The sequence below is a fragment of the Podarcis melisellensis genome (genome assembly GCF_964234715.1).
Source record: "Podarcis melisellensis genome assembly, chromosome: 15".
NCBI lineage: Eukaryota > Metazoa > Chordata > Lepidosauria > Squamata > Lacertidae > Podarcis > Podarcis melisellensis.
The window spans coordinates 28,121,451-28,142,113 of NC_138532.1; the positions used below are offsets into that span (position 1 = coordinate 28,121,451).

Below are 20,663 nucleotides of genomic sequence, written 5' to 3' on the forward strand. Positions count from 1 at the left end.
CCTTTCCAAGGGGGGGGGGGGAAGGTTCAAGTTTTTTTCGTCAGGGCGGAGGCCCCATCACTGACCTCGTTTCACTCCCATTCCCACAGCGGTTCAGATGCTCTTGGAAACTGGAAGCAACGAACCGGTGCTTTGCCAATTAGGACATTTCTGTGCAAGCTCAAATTCCCTGGAAATATCTCTAAATGCACAAGTCCTGTACCCCTGAGAGCTCAGAGAAGGAGCAGGAGGCTGCTGTGATTTATTTGTTTTTTGGCAGATCTTTTTAACTCCTTCCAGAAACACCTGGGGTTTGGCAATGGGATTTTTAAAAACACAGTTCTGATATAACACCCAGTGGTGGACGGAATGGGCTTGTTTGAACACCACACCACCCGGCACTGGAGACTTATCCCTGCCAATTATTTCTGGGGAAAAGATCTCTTGTTCAAAAGTGTTGTATGTCCAGGAGAAGGGCATCCCAATGAGAACAGAGCTTCTTGGGGGTTATTTAAGAAGAGGAAGCTGCAACAAAATGTTGCAGTGTGGGGGGTGTTCCTGGTCAGTGCTCTGCTTCAAGATACGTACTCCATTTCATTCTGCCTCCTCTTAACCCTTCCTCCCATGACTTGGTACTCTGTGGCCACTGTTGTTCAGCCCTCAAACAACAGCACTCAAGTAGAGGGATTTATTGTGTTTTTATCCTTCTGTTTCTCATAGAAGCTCAGGGAATGCAGAATCACCCCCTCCCATTATGTCCTCACAACAGCCCTGCAAAGGAGGTTAGGCTGAGAGAGTTAGGCTGGCCCCAGATCTCCCAGAGAACTTCATGGCTGGGTGTGAATATGGCCCCCTCATTAGTCTACTCTAATTGCTATGCCAGAAGTTAGTGATATTGATCTTTAGTGGCCAAGAATCATAGAACTGTAGAGTTTGAAGGGACCCTGAGTCTCATCTAGTCCAACAATAAAGGAATATGCAGCTAACCCTATATGGGGATTGAACCTGCAACCTCAGAATGCAAGCTAGGAGACTCCTGGGTTCAAATTTTACTTACTCAATGGCTTAAGGGAAACCACCAACTCTCAGCACATCACACAATATGGGGATAATAATACTGGTCTTCCTTGAGACATAATGGCTCAGTGCGTCTGGCTGTTAACCAGAAGGTTGGTGGTTCGAGCCCACCCTGGGGTGGCTGCATTGTAGGGTTTTGGACTAGACGACCCTCTGGGTCCCTTCAGAGCCAGTGTCGTATAGTGGTTAAGAGCAGTGGACTCATAATCTGGTGAACCGGGTTCGATTCCCCGCTCCTCCACCTGCAGCTGCTGGGTGACCTTGGGCCAGTTACACTTCTCTGAAGTCTCTCAGCCCCATTCACCTCACAGAGTTTTTATGTGGGGGAGGAAGGGAAAGGAGATTGTTAGTCACTTTGAGACTTCTTAAGAGTAGTGATAAGGCAGGATAACAAATCCAAACTCCTCCTCCTCCTCTTCTTCTTCTTCTGATGTTTCGCCAGAATCTCCTTTCTGGCCATCGGAATCTATTGTTCCGGGTCCTATGCTCTGGAGCAAGAGAAAACAAGCTTGCGCCGTCTTCCATGTGATAGCCCTTCAGTTATTTGAAGATGGCTCTCCTATCATCTCTCAGTCTTCTCTAGATTAAGCACACCCAACTATCTCAAGCGTTCTTCATAATGCTTGGGTCTCCAAGTCCTTGATCATCTTGGTCGCCTTCCCCTGCACACCTTTCAGCTTGTCAATAACCATCTTAAGCTGTGGCCACACTGATTCATACTGGTCATAATTCCTGTTACCCTTTAAACTCTCCCTTTCTCTCATGCACACACACACACTTCCCATATGCTCCTTTAAATGTGTGTAAGCCAGAGTGTAGAATTCAGCACCAACCTCCCTCCCTCATGCCATCCTGGGCACACTTACCAGCGGATAAGCCTTTGTGAACTCCACAGGGCTTACTTCTGAATAAAAATGCCCTGGGCTGGGTGCCCTGTGTGGTCCAATTCCCATTGTCACAGTTTTTCTGTTGCACAGAGGAATAGGTTTCAAGAAGGAAGAGAATAACAGATCACTAGAGAATAGATTTTGCATGACACCTCTCTGACCATAAATGTATTCCTCACCCCGTGAATCCCATTTGTATGACTATGTGTAACATTACTGTTGCTTAGATTTCAAAGAGTTGGACAGCAGAAGACCATTAACAATATGAAGAGGGGGCAACCACAGAGGAAGAATGGGAAAGAAAAGCCTGAACAAACAAGTTGCAATCTGGGCAATCGCAGGATTTGATTCTTTCCCTTCCGGACAAGCGAAAACAAGCTTGGCAGCAGTTTTTGGAGAAGAAATATACAGAGAGGAAATATTGAGGCTAACCATGTTTGGCAGGTCACTGTTTGGCGCTCCTTGGATTGGTGTGAGAAAGATCTAAATGAAGTGAAATCGCATTAATACATTGTGACATTTAAAGGAAAAAATGGGGTTAAAGTACTCAGATGGTGTCAACAGTTTCTTGCTTGGACTGTTAATGTCACCTGGCTTAGGGAGGATACGGCTGTCCCATAGAAGATGGAGCAAGCTTGTTTTCTGCTGCTCCAGATGGGAGGACCCAAACCAAGGACTTCAAATGACAAGAAAGGAGATCCCAACTCAATATTAGGAAGAACTTTCTGATAGCAAGAGCTGTTCAATGGTGAATGGACTCCTTGGGAAGGTAGCCACCAAGAGTGAAGCCATGGTGCTGAATAGCCATCAATATTCCTCTCCCCCATGAACTCGTCCAATCCTCTTTTAAAAACCATTCAAGTTGATAGCCATCACAGTTTAATTACCGTATGTACCTCATGAATCAGTTCAAAAGGAAAGTCACGCATTGGTTGTCTCTAGAAAGCATCTCTACCCCCCATACTCCATTCCTCTCTTTTTATTCAGCAAATTAGTGTCTACAATCCACCAAATTAATGAAGGAGAAGATTTGCATCTACATTCCATTCCCCAAAGAGGCTCCCCCCCCACAATGCATGCCTTCCCTCTGCCAGAAGAGAGGCATTCAAAGCACACACTTGTGAAACGTCACTATTAGTTAAGGTCATCACAATCATAATACTTTTGTTGGTGTCCATGGATCTCAAAGTGGTGAGTAAGTCCCTGTAGTAATTGCATTTTGCAGGAAAGAGGGGAGAAGCCCAAACAGATGTTCAGGCCCGTCTGAGTTCAGTCACACAACTGGAAATGAGAGCATGGTCCTCTAGTCTTAAGTCCACCTTCCCAGCTCTCCTTGGGTCCCTTCCCTGGTAGATGCACCTGAATTGTCAATAGTTCAACCCAAATCTGTGTTATAAGGACATGCTGTCTTTCAGCTCCCCTGCCATTCCGTTGGCTCCATTCAACTCAGCTGGCTCCTGGCCTTCCTCTTTGCTCCCGTCCTTCTCCTGGACGACCCCCTCTTCCTCCCCCTCTTCCTCTTTTGACTTCTCCGACTCCTCTCCCCCCAAGAGGTTGGCACTGGACAGGTGGCTCAGCAGGTGCCCCTCGCGGAACGACTCTGCCAGCTCTTTGGCACAGCACTCTGGCGTGTTGGTTTCGTAGGTGCTGTGGAAGGAGTTGTAGTCGACCTCGTAAAAGTCCTTCTCCAGGGTCAGAACGGGAGTGAAGCGGTGGCCCCACAGCACTTCCTTGTCCATGTAGGAGCTCCGAGCCTGGCAAGTCATTCCTGGAGGAAGGGGAGAGACGAGAGAGAGAGAGAGAGAGAGAGAGAGAGAGAGAGAGAGAGAGAGAGAGAGAGAGAGAGTTGTGATGGGGATTCGGTGATGGAACAAGAAGGGATTTAATGTTAAGCTGCCTTAGATGCTCACACTTCCCTCCTTTTCTAAACTTCCCTCCTTTTCTAAAAAAGTTTAAAAGCAGTTCATGGTCATTCCATACCTGGTTGCTTCAGGACATGGAAAAATGATTTGCTTAACAAGCCTTATTATTAGTAGTAGTATTTTATATTTTTAAAGGTTCCTGATGTTTCAACAAAAAGCACAAGCATCAATGAACTGACCATGCCTCTCGGCAAGCAAAAGCAGGACATTTGATTGCACAAGAAGATCGTTTTAATAGCATATGATGATTGGGACACGACAAAGGACTTAAATGGCCAAGGCTCTTCCTGCAGCTTTGCTGCAAAACCTCAGGATCTCTCCCTTGGTTTCTCTCTACTAAGTGCAGTAGCTGTTTTCTCACTGGACAAACACATATATTTTCTGTGACTACTTCATGAGGGGTGGGGTCCCTATCGTTCTCTTTGGTGAGGGAACAGCTTCAGGCGGCAGATATGTTGGGTGGCAGTCACAAGGGTGCCATGTGACCTTCCTTAGACACCCTAAGCTAGCCGCCTGTCCTCAGGAGGTCGTAAGACATTATCCCATCACCAACATAATAGCAAGATTAATTTACAGCCGTGTTTAGGGAAGTTTTTAATGACTGATGTTTTAACATACAGTACTTTTAATCTATTGTTGGAAGCCGCCCAGAGTGGGTACAAATAACAAATTATTATTATTATTATTATTATTATTATTATTATTATTATTAGTATTATACCAGGTTGGAATGGCAGGGAGCACCTCCTTGACTTGCCTCAAACAGCACCATGGATTGGAGTAGCCTTGGTCAGGGGCAGAGTGAAGGGATTGCAGCCAAAGCACAGTGCAGAGCTGTTTAAAAGCCTTTGTGCAAACAGCCCAGTGTTGCTCTTAGAGGCTGCCTGACTCTCTTTCTCTCCACCCCGTGCCCTCACTATCTGACTACCCCGGATTCCTCCAGGGCCCCTAATCTAATCCAACCCAACCCAGAACGATCCAGGATTGCCTCAACCTAACTCAGCCAAAGCCCCAATTGGCCCAATTCAGATTCAGGATTGGGTCGTATATATTATTTATCTTACTTATTTCATAACATTTATCCATTGCTTGACTGTAAAAAACACACACCATCCCACCCCCAAAGCAGTTTACAAAAAAGGATGGAGCAATAAAAATACCAATAAGAAAGATTAACGATAGCTTAAAACTTTCACAAAGTTAAAATAACCATAGACGAAAAATATAGATAAAAACTCGCATCAGATTCTAAACATCTGGACAGGCTTGCCTAAGCAAAAAAAACCATGTTTTTAGCAGGTGCTGAAAAGAGCACCATGATGTCAAGTGGCAGGGAGTTCCAAAGTGTAGCTGCCGCCATACTGAAAGATCGAGTTCTTACATGATCTTTGGAGTTGAGGTTCTGTGGCACCTGTAACAGTGCCATTTCCTCCAATCAAAGTGGCTGAGTGGGCATATATGGGGTAAGGTGATCTCACGGGCAGGTAAACCAGTGTGTGCAGGCTCACTCTGAATTTCATGATGGGATGAAAAAGTCGGGTAGCAATGTAATAAGCATATATTTAGCAGATGAAGCCACTTCTAGAGAACATGCTGGGGAAGAGAGAAAAAGAAGGATGTGGCTCCCTGTCTGATGTGGAGCTGGACCGCTTTTCAGCAGGCTGGCAGAGGAGGCTTCTGTTACAGCAGACTTCTGGGCACGAACAGTGTTAGTCATGGCATTCTGGCTCTCAGCAAGCTCAGGAACCAGGAAGTGCAGAGGCTGCTTTGAAAAAAATAATGTACTAGAGGAGGGAAGGAAGCCCAGGATGTTCTGAAGCGGGCGAGTGGGCCCTGCTCAGGAAGCAGGAGGCTGAGCTGGTATTCGGGGTTCTTCCCCTAATAAGTAGGTCAAGGAAGCATCCGCATTCTGGCACAACCAGGGTGATGATGGCATAAATGGTAGGAGCCTTTTGGTGCCTGCTAAAAACATCCTTATTTAGCTAAGCCTAGACAGGAAGTTGAGGGAATTCTAAGCTGTTTAAGTATTTTAACTTTTGCGGGGTTTAACATACTGCTGTAATTTCTTCTTGATTTCCTTGTGCTATCTTTTTGTAGGAGGGGAGAGTGTTGCCTCCAAGTGTCCCTATACAGTGGTGCCTCAGGTACCACTGCAACTCCATACCTTTCAACATTTCTGCGATGAAAATAGGGAGGTCCTAAGGAAAACTGGGACATTCTGGGATCAAATCAGAAACTGGGATGGCTTCGGTAAATCCAGGACTGTCTCTGGAATACAGTGGTACCTTGGGTTAAGTACATAATTCGTTCCGGAGGTCCGTTCTTAACCTGAAACTGTTCTTAACCTGAAGCACCACTTTAGCTAATGGGGCCTTCTGCTGCTGCCGCGCCACTGGAGCACGATTTCTGTTCTCATCCTGAAGCAAAGTTCTTAACCCGAGGTAATATTTCTGGGTTAGCAGAGTCTGTAACCTGAAGCATATGTAACCTGAAGCGTATGTAACCCGAGGTACCACTGTATATGACCCTGGGCTAAGGAGATAAGTAACTACACACCTGAATAATACAAATAAAAATTCAAGGAGAGAAGGTGATGTTGGTGGGAATATATGCCCCCAATGAGAAAAAAGCAGCTTTTTTCAAAAAATTGGAAACAGAATTACTTGAATACACAGACCAAAAGATGATTTTAATGGGAGACTTAAATGGAGTTCCATCATTAGAAAAGGAGAGATCAGCTATAAAAAAGGTACGAAAGAAGGCAGATCACCAAAGACTTTTTTTGTGTTGGATCAAACTTTAAATTTGATAGATATATGGAGAGTAAGACATTTGTTTGACAAATGGTTCACTTATTATTCTTATGTTTATGACAGCTATTCAAGAATACACTCTTTATGGATTTCCAAAGAGTTGGAACCTCAAGTAAAAAAAATAGAAATTAATCCCAGGACTTTTTCGGATCACAATTCTTTGATAATGGAAATACAAAAGGAAAGTCACACCATGTTTTATTATGATTTTTTATATGTTGGAAGCTGCCAGAGTGTCTGGGCAACCCAGTCAGATGGGTGGCGTATTATTATTATTATTATTATTAAATAGGACATCCCTATTTTCATCAGATAAATGTTGGAAGGTATGGTGTTGCTCTTGCACTCCAATCCTGCTTGTGGGCTTCCCACAGGAACCTGGGTGGCCACTGGGAGAACAAGATGCTGCAAAACATGGGCCCCTTTGGGCCTCATCCAGAAGGCTCGACTTACGCCCATATATTCATATCTCAGTGCTAGAGCATCTGCTTTGGTATCCACCATGTCACACGTTCCATGTCTCCGATACACAAAATATGAGTATGCTCGGCTGACGAAGCCCAGCAGGGTGAAACAAGGTATTATTCTGGGAATCCATGTCACGTTTAAGTTTTTTCGTCTGACACCGGCATACAACAACTATATCTTGCAAAGGCACATGTTAAGATCTTTCGTATCCTTCGTCTGATACCTGCATACAGCAACTGCATACAACAACCAACATCTGCAAAGGCAGATGTGGAACATTACAAAGAAAAGTTCATCTTTTGCAAGTACTGCTCCTTAAAGTTGTTACGTTTGACACTGGTATTCGCGAAGACAAATGTGGAACACAAAAAGCTTTTATTTGGACATCACGTTTAAAAAAAAGGGATTCATTTGTACGTATGTGGAACCCAAAAGCTTCTATTTGGACATTACGTATAGCAGAACTGATCTATTTATATTTCCTCTTCTGAATGTTGGTCCTTAATTGCTTCTACTCAATTAAATAATGTGAAAAGAGTTATGTTTCTATGATGTATAAATAATTTATATAGTTAAACACAGCCAGTTATGTTGTGGGTATATTTATATTTGCATGCAGAAGGTCACAAGTTCAATCCCCGTCGTCTCCAGGTAGAGCTGGGAGAAAGTTCCTTTTCTAACAATCTGGAGTGCCACTGCCTGTCTGCTTCTCTGCCTGGCACCAGATCTCTTAGTGTTGACCCAGGTCATCGAGCCTGAGCTTCTGCAGCTGCCACCCGCTGGACATGCATTGCTCTTGGCAACAGCAGCAACAGCAGCAGAGGCCCCGGGGGCAGCAGCTGAGGAAGCCCAAGGACAAGGAGGTTGTTGCATTTCTTCTGTGTTTGTGCTGCTCTTGCTGACTACCTCAAACATCACCTGTTGAGAGGATGGGGCACAGGTTCAACTTAATAACTAATAAGTTAAAGTACACCTCTGCTGTTGGTATTTATATTAGAGCAGGGCCCTCCTTGTGCAGCAGATGTGTTTGTGTGTTTTAATGAACTGAACAGGCTGAACAGAGTAAAAGATTATGAGTCATTGGGCGGTGCTGGGGGGGAGAGTGTGTGTGTATCAACATAATAGTGTTTAGCTTAATTTTTTTTAGTTGCTTGTTTGCTAATAGAGTTTTAGAGGCCGTAATTGTTTTGTTATTATTATTTTTTAAAAATAGATTTTATTGAAATCTGAGAAAGAATACAAAGATTACTATCAAATATCTTTTTGTCAAGGCTAAAAAAAACTAGCCTAAATAAAAAAAAGCGAAGAAGAGAAGGTAAAGGAGAAGAAAAAGAAGAAGGGATAAAGGATAAAAGAATAAAAAGAGAGAACTTCTGATTCTTCATCTGTCAGCTAAAAATAGAAAATTGTTCAGCACCACTTTCTATAAACCAATATTACCTTCAATCCTGAAATCCAAATATCGTAAGTTCCTTTTCTTTTTCATGCAAAAAGTCTAAAAGAGGTTTTCAATCTTTAGTAAATATTGACAATGACTACTCTCTGATCAAACCTGTCAACTTTGCCATCTCAGCTAAATCCAGCTAAATTTTAACAACCATTATTCCCCCATTGTTGGTATCACTGTTTTTTATGGGATTCATTCGAAGGCAAAACGGAATAGAAATACAATAGATCAAATCAATCAAGAAGGACCAATGCTCTGACCCAGCATTAGGCAGCTCCTTATTCCTGTGCCCCTCCACCTGTCACCCAAGGCAGTGGCCTCACTCTGCCTAATGGTAGGGCTGGCCTGTTGACACCATACCTACATGCCTGGGTCTTTCTATTCCACGGTAGGCAGTGAAAGGCTATAGCTCAGTGGCAGAGCATCTCCTTTGCGCGCAGAAGGTCCCAGTTTCAACCCCTGGCATCTCCAGGTGGGGCTGGGACTAGACTTCCTGCCTGAGACCCTAGAGAGCCACTGGCAGGTGAGTATGGGCGACACTGAGCTCAAGGGCCTAACTGGATATAAGGCAGCTTTCTAGTTGCTGTACCTGTGGTCTTGGTGTTGCTGCTTGACCCTGAGATAAAATCACAGAGAGGAAAAGAGACTTCCCAAGTTCTTCAGCATCCTCAGCCTTCCAGCCAGTTCTTGGAACAGCTCTTGCCCCAAAGGGAGATCCTTATTCTGATTTGGAATTGCACAGCCAAATCAGTGGCCGTAAGCCTTCATTCACGATGGGAACAATGGAGAGCTTTCACTGCCCTGAACGCTGCCTTTCTGCCAAAGCCTGCTTCCTTGTAACCCCAGGGGGACACCCGGAGCCAGAACAATGGAAGCAGTTGTAATTGCTCCATAATGTCATTCAGATATTCCTTTTTAGCACATGTGCATCAGAGTTAATCGCACAGGGATGCGGCGCCTGGCAACCCCGATGTCCCTCCAAAAGCAGCACAGCCGTGTCCTCGCCCACTCCAGATTTCATTAAGGGCTCGGCTTTGGAAGCTGCCGACTCTCTCCAGCCTGAGCTCCTCAAAGCATTTCTTATTTTCCCAGTTAATTGTTTCCCCAAACAAAACGGAGGCAGAGAGAGGCGGTGCTAAGAGAGAAGTGCTGGGCTTCACTGAGGACAGACGGGAACAGTCACTTTGCCTTTTTCCCTGCAGTGCAACCACTGTATTTGGGACTTTTCTCCCCATCCCGTTTTTCAAAACCCACACAGCAGTGGACTGGAGACCCCAGGGGTCAGGTTTGATGTGCAGTTTCCATCTGAAGGAACACTCTGAGAGCAATGCGGAGAGGCACATGTATGTGCTATGCTGACATGACACCAAAAGTTAAAAAACCACACGGAGTGAAAGATTCATGGGTCAAATACATGAAAAATCTGTGCAGATGATAACTTGATCATCATCATCCTTGATTCATCACCCAAGATCAGAGTAAGCTTCATGGCCAGTGGTGTAGCATGGGGGTGCGCAGGGACAGTTGCCCCAAGCACACAATTGTTAGAGGCACAAAACGTCAACACACAGTGCAGCCTAAATAGAACTGCACACTTCCATTGCTGGGCTCCATTAAAAACAGCTTCTCCATGCGAACCAGGAAGTGACCTTTCCAGACAATGGGATGACTCTTCTGGGTAATGCGGATGCCATTAGGCAGTGGAAAGTGCATGTGTACTCCATCCATTTCCCTCCCACCCACCTGCCCCCCTCTGCACAGCCCAGAGTCCTGGCAACCCTCGCTACGCCACTGTCCATAGCTAAGTGTGAATTTGAATCCAGCTCTCTCTGGTCCTAGTTTTCAGCCTGAGGTCCTCATCCCCCTCTGCCAGTAGTGGGTGGAGTCAGAAGCAAAAGTGTGAGGGGCAATTAATGCCCATTTTACCTTTGCACATTATCCTAATTTCTATGCACCTTCTTCCTTCCCTCTTTATGATGAGAGTTCAAGGACAAATTTTGGATGCAAATGGAGAGGTGTGGCCTGGGAAGAGTTTCGAAGGAAAGGTAGACCTGGAAGATGGCATGTGTCTCCTAGGCTTGAAGGCCACCACCCCATGCCTAGTCCAGGTTCTCATAGTAGCCACTCAAATGCGTGTGGGAAACTCTCGAGCAGGACCCGAGCACAAGAGCCCTTTCCCCTCCTGTGGCTTCCAGCAACTGGTATTCAGAAGCATTATGTGCATAGCCTCCTCTTCCTTGAATTTCTCCAATCCTCTTCTACAGCCATCCAAGTTGATAGCCATCACTGCCTCTTGTGGAGCAAATTCCTGTGGTTGCATCCTGTACTGTGGATCCTGCATTGGGTTAAGTTGAGGTCCGATCTCCTTTCCAACCATTTGGTTCCATGATTCTATTAACTCTAGGTTCTGTCTACTCACACACTGAGTGCAATTATTTTTTTTAAGTGTGCTGAAAAGTTATCTAGTCCTTCAAATAGGAATCCATTTCCCCTCATAGAGGGTACGTGGATGATCAAAGAGACTTGTCTCTGATGGGATGGCGCTGTGGACACTGCTGTCCTGCCCGAGTGGAAGAGTCATAAATATTCTAACTATCACTCCTCTAATTAGGCAGTGTGTGTCCTTCATTAGCATCAAAGTCTCTGAAATATAATTTTGCATGGTTGTAAAAATTAGCACCCCATTTACACTAATTAATCTAACTAAAACCTCAGCCTCTGAAAAAGTCAATATTGTTCAACTTCTTACATCAAAAGGGTGTTAGAAAGCAGGAGCTTTTGGGGACTCCGTTACCAATTAAATCTGTGCAACTGTCCGTACTCGGCTCATTTTGATTTCCATGATAGAAGAGAGAGGCTCCCCATTCTGTGGAATGTTCCATAAAGGAAAAATAGAGTTGTATAATGCACTGATATTGAGAGGAACCTGGAGTCTGGTGTCCAGTTCCAAGCACCACAATTTAAGGAGGATATTGACAAGCTGGAAGGTGTGCAGAGGAGGGCAACCAGGATGATCAGCGGTCTGGAAACCAAGCCTTATGAGGAATGGTTGAGGGAAGTGGCTACATTTTGCTTGGAGAAGACTGAGAAGGGATGTCAAATATCTGAAAGAGCTGTCACATGGAAGATGGAGCAGGCTTGTTTTCTCCTGTTCCAGAGGGGAAACCCAAACCAATGGATTCAGTTGACAAGGCAGGAGATTCCAGCTCAGAGTTAGGACGAACTTGGAAGATGGTGGACTCTCCTTCACTGGAGGTTTTTAAGCAGAGGTTGGATGGCCATCTGTTAGGGATTCTTTAGCTGTGTAGTCCTGCCTTGTGGGGGGTTGGACTAGATGACTCTTGGGGTCCCTTCCGACTCTACAATTCTATCTTTCTATTATTTATGTTCCTAAATAAATGAAAGAATTATGAGACCAAGAGGGCACCTACTGGTTTAGAATTACACGACCAACTTTTTAGCTGCAGGTCCTTGCCCCACGTGCAGATTCGAAACCAGGTTGAGACACCACATAACCCAGAGTTTATTACACCTGTCCGGATCATATCCTACATCACGACCAGATGCCTTGATTTCCTGACATAATCCCCCTTATCAGGAACTTGTTGCACTATGAGCAAAATGCTCCCTGCTTCCCCCGCCTCTTTTTCTAAAAGGATGTAATCAATGGAGCAATTAAGAACCTGAACTTATGGCTGCCTCATCTGTCCCCCAGGTAACTCCAGATCGATATACAAACAGCCTTCCTGGCATTTCTTAAAATAGATTGGTATGGCCATTGACCTTCCTGCCAGCCTCCTTCTCAACACACACACACACACGTTCACATTTATATAGCACTTTAGAGTTTTGAATGCATTTCACCTTCATTATCTCAGTAATCCTTCTGGCAACCCTTCAAAGTAGGTCAGCATAATTAGCCGTGCATTGCATCTGAGGGAGGGGCTGAGGCAGCGAGAATGTAGCTTGCCTAAAGGCCAGCGAGGGAGTTCATGGCAGGGCGCAGAGCTCTGCCTGATCAGGCCAAAGGACCATCTAGTCCAGCTTTCTGTCTTCTGAGTAGGGAAGGCATTGGCTGCAACCCCAAGGCTTTGCTAATGCAGTGATAAGCAAACGGTCATCACTGAGCACAGAAACAAATATGCTTGCTTCTCTCCTTCCCTCAAGAGTTCCAAATTGGCTTGCAATCGTATCCCATTTGCACTGATTAATCTGACTGAGATCTCAGACTCTGAAAAAGTCAATATTGTTCCTCTGTTTTTCACTTCAAACAGATGTTGGGAAGTAATTGGTGCTCAGCTTCCAATTAATTCTGCACATCTCACATGGACAAGTCCTTGTCTACAGCAACACATCTTGAGATCTACTTGTAGGCCCTGATTTACCTTCTGCTCTTTGAGTCTTAGAGCGAGAAAGGGAAGCTCAGGCCTGGAGGTCAAATGTGGCCCTTGAAATATGGACCTCAGAACACTCCTTAGGCCACGCCCATTTTCCCAGGCCACACCTCACAGGTGTGCTGTGTGGGAAACGAAAGGAACCGCTGCTGTGTGGGAAACAAAAGGAACAACTGAGAAGGGGCTGGAAATGGTTCTATGTCTCCCACTGCCTTAGAGTCTCAGGTCCTAAACCAAATCCAGGAGTGGACCTGGAGGTTCCCATGACTACACACCTGGTCACACCCATACCTGCACACAGTCAAGGTATCAAGTCCATCCACCTGAAGTGTCCCCACCCCACCCTAGCTGAATCCTATTTTTCTGGGTTGCACAGTGGCACCGATGAAATGATGGCAGTGGCAGGATCTGGTGAGATCTTACAGAGCTCACGTGAGATCTTGCGGAGTACCCAAGATCTTGCTAAATTTCAGTGAGGTTTGGCAAGATTTCATGCAGCGCACAAGATCACACCAGAAGCCACTGCTGCTACCACCGCTTCTCTACCAGTGGCAGAGGGTTCCACTACCTGAGGCAACTGCCCCAGCCCGCCTCATGGGCAGGCCGGCTCTGCACACAAGAAAGGAAATGAGTTACTAAGCATGCAAGACAAGAATTTTCCCAAGAAACTTCTGGAAAACTGTTTGTAGCAGGGCTCATGAGGTGGAGCAAGAAACATCATGGATCCACTCCTCTGTCCCCACCAATTAAAACGTCCAGCTAATTTTGGCAACTGGGAATATTTTCATCTGAAAGGAAAGGCTCCACCACCCAGTTCTGAGCATGGTGTCATCAGGTTCATCTGATGAATGTTGACCAATGCCGTTGCAAAAAGATATCACCCTGTAAGGTAGTCTGCAATTAATTAAGATCTCATTGCATTTCTGCTTGATAAATTTTTGCAATAAGAATGAGTATTTCCAGGCAGTGAACATTTCTGCACTTCAAGCCTATATTTCATGTCCTTCAGTTGTGAATTTTGTCAGCATCACTAAAAATAACGGCTGGCTAATTGTCAACAAGACCCTGGTTGGGTGGGAGTTTTGGCAGGCAGGCAGTATCTGCCAGAAAGTCTGAGACGATGTGCAGACTGTTTCATCATATGGAATGATGACTTAAGGGTGACAAAACGGTATTTTCTAATGTTCTCTAATTGAATCAGCCAAGTCATTCATCAAGTAACTGGAACAAAGTAGAACGTCTTCAGAGCAGAGGCAGCCCCACTTGCTTTTTCAGACTTTGTGTTTCCCAAATAGTCTCAGTCTCCCACTACAAATGCAAGAAGAGCCTGCTGGATCAGGCCAATGGCCAGCCAGATGCCTGTGGGACACTTGCAAGCAGGATTTGAGAACAAAAGCCCTCTCCTCTCCTGTGGTTCCAGCAATTGGTATTCAGACGCACTGGTGCCTCTGACTGTGGAGACAGAACTTATCCATTGTGGCTAGTTGCCATCAATAGTCCTGTCCTTCATGAATTTGCCCAGTCCTCTTTTAAAGTCATCTAAGTCAGTGGCCCTCACTGCCTCTTGTGGGAGGGAGTTCCATACTTTAACTATGCACTGTATGAAGTACTTTCTTTTATCTGTCCTGAATAAGTAAGAGCTGTTTGACAGTGGAGTGGACTCCCTCAGAAGCCAGTTGACACTTCTTCAATTGAGGTTTCCAAGCAGAGGTTGGATGGTCATCTGTCAGGGATTTCTGCATTGCAGGGGGTTGGAATAGATGACCCTTGGGGTCCCTTCCAACCCTGCAATTATATGATTCTATGAAAACACACACACACACACACACACACACACACACACACACACACACGAAGCTGAAATGAAGAAAGTTGGGGGAGAAAAGAGGAAAATAATTTTGTCTGTCCTGAATTTAGTCCTAAATCTGAAAACAAATCCCAGAACTGAGCATAGTATCCTGAGGAACTCTCTTCCTTAATTTTAAGGGTTGGATTGCACACCACATTATTCAGGTTTCTCTTTCTCTCTCTCATTAGAAGAGAAGAAGAAGAGGAGTTTGGATTTGATATCCCGCCTTTCACTCCCTTTAAGGAGTCTCAAAGTGGCTAACATTCTCCTTTCCCTTCCTCCCCCACAACAAACACTCTGTGAGGTGAGTGGGGCTGAGAGACTTCAGAGAAGTGTGACTGGCCCAAGGTCACCCAGCAGCTGCATATGGAGGAGCGGGGAATTGAACCCGGTTCACCAGATTACGAGACTACCGCTCTTAACCACTACACCACACTGGCTCTTTTATGCTTAAAATAGCCACCTTTATGTTAAAGGAAAATAAAAATAATAAAGCGGCTTTGAGGTCCCTGTCTACAACATGATCCCAGCTCAGAATGTCCCCCACACAGTGTTTTCCACCTCCAAAAGTCTCCCCTGCCTGCTGTTTTCCCATGAAGGTGGTGCTGTTTTGCAGTGAATAGCACCTAAGGGTCAGCTGAGAGAGAGAGAAAGACTGCTTTTCAGCTGAAAGTGGTGCAGGGCACCAGTTCATAATATGAGGCCCTCATGACTCCTTTTTTACTTCAGCATAAAACTGGCCAGAAGAGCTGCATCGGGTGTAGCTTGGCCTCACACCTGGGACATTGCTTTGCTATGGGTCCCTGTTATTTTTTAGCGGACCTCAGAGGAGGTGGGGGTCACTGCAAAACAGCAGTGTTGATCCTGCAAAACTTGAAATCTACCCGTCCCAGCTGTGCTGGATAGATGTGTCAAAGAACGGGCGAGACGAACTTCACACATGCAGCTGAATCTTAGGATCCAGTTGATGCTACCCTGATGATGCTTAGATATTCTTCATTACCCCCCTGTGATTGCCGACTATATTGTAGCTCTTAATCCTGCTGACAGGAGCTCATGAAGCAACGCAAATGGCAAAAATCATCGTAACATCCGTGGTCTTAATTGGCTGTCTGAGCACCCACCCGAAGCAGCGTCTGGGACCTGCTAGCCGCAATTAAAATGATGAGGAGCCGGTGAGGGGGTGGTGTTGCTGCTTACTCTTAAGCTTCAAGGCACGGCTGATGGTCAGGGCCATCAGTGAGGAGGGTGGAAACATTTTTGGGCCCCTGCTGAGGGCTTCATCCCTGCAGGGCCCCCCACTGTTCCTCTTGTCTTGGTCCATGCCCTCTTCGTGCTCTCCATCACCACCCATTCACTTAAGAACATAAGAAGAGCCTGATGGATCAGCCCAATGGGCAACAGCTCATCTAATCTAGCCTTTGGTTCTCACAACAGCCAAGCAGATGCCTCAATGGGAAGTCCATTTCACAGTAGCCATTATCCCCTTCCGCTGTTGCTGGCAACTGGTATTCAGAAGCATCAGTACCTCTGATTGTGGGGGCAGAGCATAACCTGAGGACAGGTCAGTCGTTAGGAGCATAAGACACTAATCTCAAGGTCGTGGGTTTGAGCCTCACGATGGGCAAAGCATTGGACTAGCATGGACTAGCATGACCCCTTCCAGCTCTACAATTCCTATGATCATGACCAATAGCCATTGACCAATAGCTTTTTCCATGAATATGTCCAAAACATCTAGGTTGGTGGCCACTGCTGCTTCCTGCGGGAGCGAGTTCCAACATTCAACTTCACTGGATGAGTTCCAGTGTTATGAGAGAGGGAGAAAAACTTTTCTTAATCTGCTTTCTTGGTGCTGGATGAGACTCTTGAGAGTCCCATGGAGTGCAAGAAGATCAAACCTATTCATTCTGAAGGAAATCTGCCCTGAATGCTCACTGGAAGGACAGATCCTGAAGCTGAGGCTCCGATACTTTGGCCACCTCATGAGAAGAGAAGACTCCCTGGAAAAGACCCTGATGCTGGGAAAGATGGAGGGCACAAGGAGAAGGGGACGACAGAGGACGAGATGGTTGGATAGTGTTCTCGAAGCTACCAGCATGAGTTTGACCAAACTGCGGGAGGCAGTGGAAGACAGGAGGCCCTGGCGTGCTCTGGTCCAGGGGGTCACGAAGAGTCGGACACGACTAAACAACAACAACAACAACAACAACAACAAATCCACTTTCTCCATGTAGCCTAAGATGGTGAGTAGGAATGGCATGGTATGGCTTATACGTGGGAGATAATCACCCAACCAAGTATTGGGCACCCTAAGCAGGAATTATTGATAAATTAGGGTTGCACTCCTGCAAAGCAACCAGCTTTTAGAGTTTATGTGTGTGTCCTGTCCCCTCCACACTTGGATGTGCTACAATATTATCAGCAGCTGGTACACTGTCCTTTGCTTTTGGGTCAGAATGATGACCACACTGTTAAAAATAGCCAATGATGACAATGATGATAAAACAAAACTAAGATGGGAAATATTGTCAGAAATGGAGAGGAGAAGCTCTTGGTGAGGTTAAGAACAGCTTAACCTGCCAAGCATGCACAGAAAGCCTCAGCTGAAGACAGCCAACGTCAAGGAGGGAAGCTATAATTAATGTCACCAAATGCCAGTGAAAGGAGGAAATTGATTTGCACACAATGCTCACCTCTTGGAGATCACGCTCCTTGGTCCCCTTTCAAAAAGCCACCAAAGGAGTCTTCAGTTGCAAACTTCTTTATGAAAGGCTGGACATAAGAAGAGCTCTGGTGGCTCAGACCAAAACATCTTGTTTCCGTAGTATTAATAGAGGAGATGGGTCTTAGCTCAGTGGTGGAGCCCCTGCTTGGCTTGCAGAAGTTCTCTGGTTCAATCTACAGTGCTCTCTCCAGGTAAGTGATGGGAGAGAACCATTCTTGAAACTCTGGAGAGTCAATGTAGACAATACTGAGCCAGGGGTCCCAATGATCTGACTCAGGAGGAGGCACTTCACTATGCTCCTCTGTCCTCTCACAGTGGCTGACCGAATGCTTCCAGGCATGAGAACACAGCAAGAACCCTGATGGGTCAGAAGAAGGATCCATCTCAAAAGGAGGCACAGTGCAGTGCATAGTTACACTATGGAACTCACTGCCACAGGACTGCCATCCTATATGGTTTTTAAAAGATTAGACAGTGCAAGGTTTCTTGTTTGAACAGTGGAACATTCTTCCCCATCTCTTCCCCTTCCCCCCATGCACCCCCTAAATCTGTTCCCCAAGACTCTGGAGCAGATCTGGGGAGGGCACGGGGGGGGGGGGGTGTGCAGGGAGGAGAGAGGGGAAAGTTGTGCTTTGCAAGCAAAAATGCTAGCGCTGACAGGATACGTCAGCTGACTACTGCCCCATCTAAGCAAATTGAGACAAATTCCCTCCAAAATGCAGTCCCCAATAACATCTGGAGAAGCTTTGGCAGTTCAATTTTTACTCCCAGAGGCAGGAAATGCCCCTAGAGACCAGCAGCTGCTGGGACTCATAATTGTGGAGGGGGCTGCTGTGTGCAGGGCCTGCTTATGGGCTTCCCATCAAGGCAACAGGCTGGCTGCTGTCAGAACAGGATGCTGGACTAGATGGGCTCCCTTTGGCTCAATCCAGCATCCAAGACCTTCTGATGTCCTTCGTTCTCACAGTGACCCGTTTTCCTTCTGCTCACCTTGACAAAATTTGGAACTGCTTGTGGAGGCACAACAGCCACTCCTTTTCTATAAATAACACGACTGCCTAATAGACAAGGCAGGGAATCGGATCAAACTGGCTTCTTTTGAAATCTTACAAGTGCCGGAAAGTTTCAGGCAGTAATCTTGAGCACAACGGCTAAAGTTTTGCTTTTAATCTTTTTTTTTAAAGTGAATTGAAAAAGAGAGGAGAGTTTTTGCAAATGCACTTTCTTTGTGTATCTTCTTGCACTCAGCAGTATGAAGGTCACAGAAGTGGCTTTTTTGTGGAGCCTCCAAGAGAGAGTTAATGGAAGTTTCAGCAGGGGAGAGAATTCCTTAAGAACAACCATTGTGTTGCATTGAGTTATTCAAATAAATAGGAGAAATCTGTGTTCATCAGAACGTTTCCATTTAGAAAGACATTGGATTCAGGGCTTTACAGGGAGATCCTAGAGAAGAAGAGGTCTATCAGCAGCTGTTAGTCATGATGGAGCCTCCATGTATGTAGGAGTAGAATACCACTGATTAACAGTGGCCAGTGGGGCAATCATGGGGCAACGCTTCATTCCTTGTCCCAATAGGAAGTATATTATTGAACTAGACCCAGGATAAACAATGTGCTGCTCTCTGGATGTTTCGGACTACAACTCCCATCGGTCCCAGCTAGCATGCCCAATGGCCAGGTCTTGTGGAAGTTGTAGTCCACAACCCAACATATGGAGGTCTTCATTTTGGCCATCCATGAACCAGGTGGAACCTTGGTCTGACATGGAAGTGCTCTTGCTATGCTCTTGGGTTCCAGACTAGTAAGGCACTGAGGTTCTGCCACACCTCCTGGTGTGTGATGGCTTTAGAAGCATGAAGTCTGGCAACAGATTTCTGCATCCAATGGGGGGAGGGAAGGAAATGTACCAGATTTCATTCTGAAAACAAATAAATGAAGTGCCTAATTCCGATAGCCGAAGGAAAAGTCGGCTGATCCACACCATATGGCCCTTGTGGTCTCTTCCAAATCTATGATTCTATGATTCTATATGTTTTAAAGCTCCTGGATCCTTCCCCCAAAGAATCCTGGGAACTATAGTTTTTAGGGTACTGTGAACTGTATATATATGAGGGGGCTAAACTACAGTTCCCAAGGTTATTGGTGAGGAGGCCTGGTGCATTAAATGCATGGTGTGTGGGTATGATCAATGCCCATTTGACCCATTGCCTTGTCCAGAATCCCATATTTTAGTTTTGTAAAAGCAACTCCTTCGCCCTTGTAAAACCAGAGATTCAAGGTGAGATCCAGCCTGCTCCCACCTTCCTGTGCTCAGCCACAGCAACTATGACTGACAGGGGAGCAGACAGAGGCAGCTGCTGTGAAAACACAGAGCGACCTTTCCCTGTGCTGTCGAGTGACCTTTCTGGTTGTTGTTTGCTGATGCCTTCCAACCTAGGCAAAGCCAGTTTTTATTGCATTACTCTGGAATATTCCCAGAACCTCTTAAGTACATTTTGAGCACCCCCAGTTTCACAGGGTATGAAGAGCAGGCGCTGGCTAGACACATCAAGGTAAGTCGGATACATTCACTGAAACTCGTTTCCTGCTCAAATTACTGGCTCCGTTGTGTGGATTTGGGGCCAAATCATTGCTTTTCAGGAGCCCCAGTGGCAAGCACGGAAAAGTGAGCCCATGGTGGGTTCTCGGTGTGTGACAAAGCACTGCCCACTTGCCAGCACAGCTTGGGGAAGTGGTGCAATCCTGCACACACACACACCTACCTGTGATGCTGTGACCTGTCTGGATCTGTTTAGTGCAGCTTCCTTTGTTACTATGGACCACTGACACCAACTAATTATTTCAGAATAACTGATGTGGCAGAGTCTGGGTTTTTCTTGCCTACAAGCCCAGGCTAAATCCACAGCAACTCTGGTTAAAGGATCTCAGTGGGAATTGGGATAAATCTGTTGCTAGAGTCAACCAGGTGGCATCTCTAGGTAGGGCAGAGGGAGACTCTAAAACCTGGGAGAGCTACTGTCAGTCTGTGTAGACAACACTAACATAGCTTCCTATGTTCTTTAAATGAAGTCTGTGCAGACACTTGTCTGAATTGCTGACA

The 20,663-nt window shown here is 45.8% G+C and overlaps 1 protein-coding gene across 1 annotated transcript in view; it reads right to left on the bottom strand.

Moving 5' to 3' along the window:
* Positions 1-2,906: 2,906 nt before the first annotated feature.
* KCNJ5 (potassium inwardly rectifying channel subfamily J member 5) overlaps positions 2,907-20,663 on the bottom strand; it is a 35,156-nt gene continuing 17,399 nt past the window's right edge. The window contains exon 4 of the mRNA XM_081889938.1: positions 2,907-3,711. Coding sequence (XP_081746064.1) covers positions 3,335-3,711 — 377 coding nt within the window. The 3' untranslated portion in view covers positions 2,907-3,334. The remainder of the gene's footprint in view (positions 3,712-20,663) is intronic.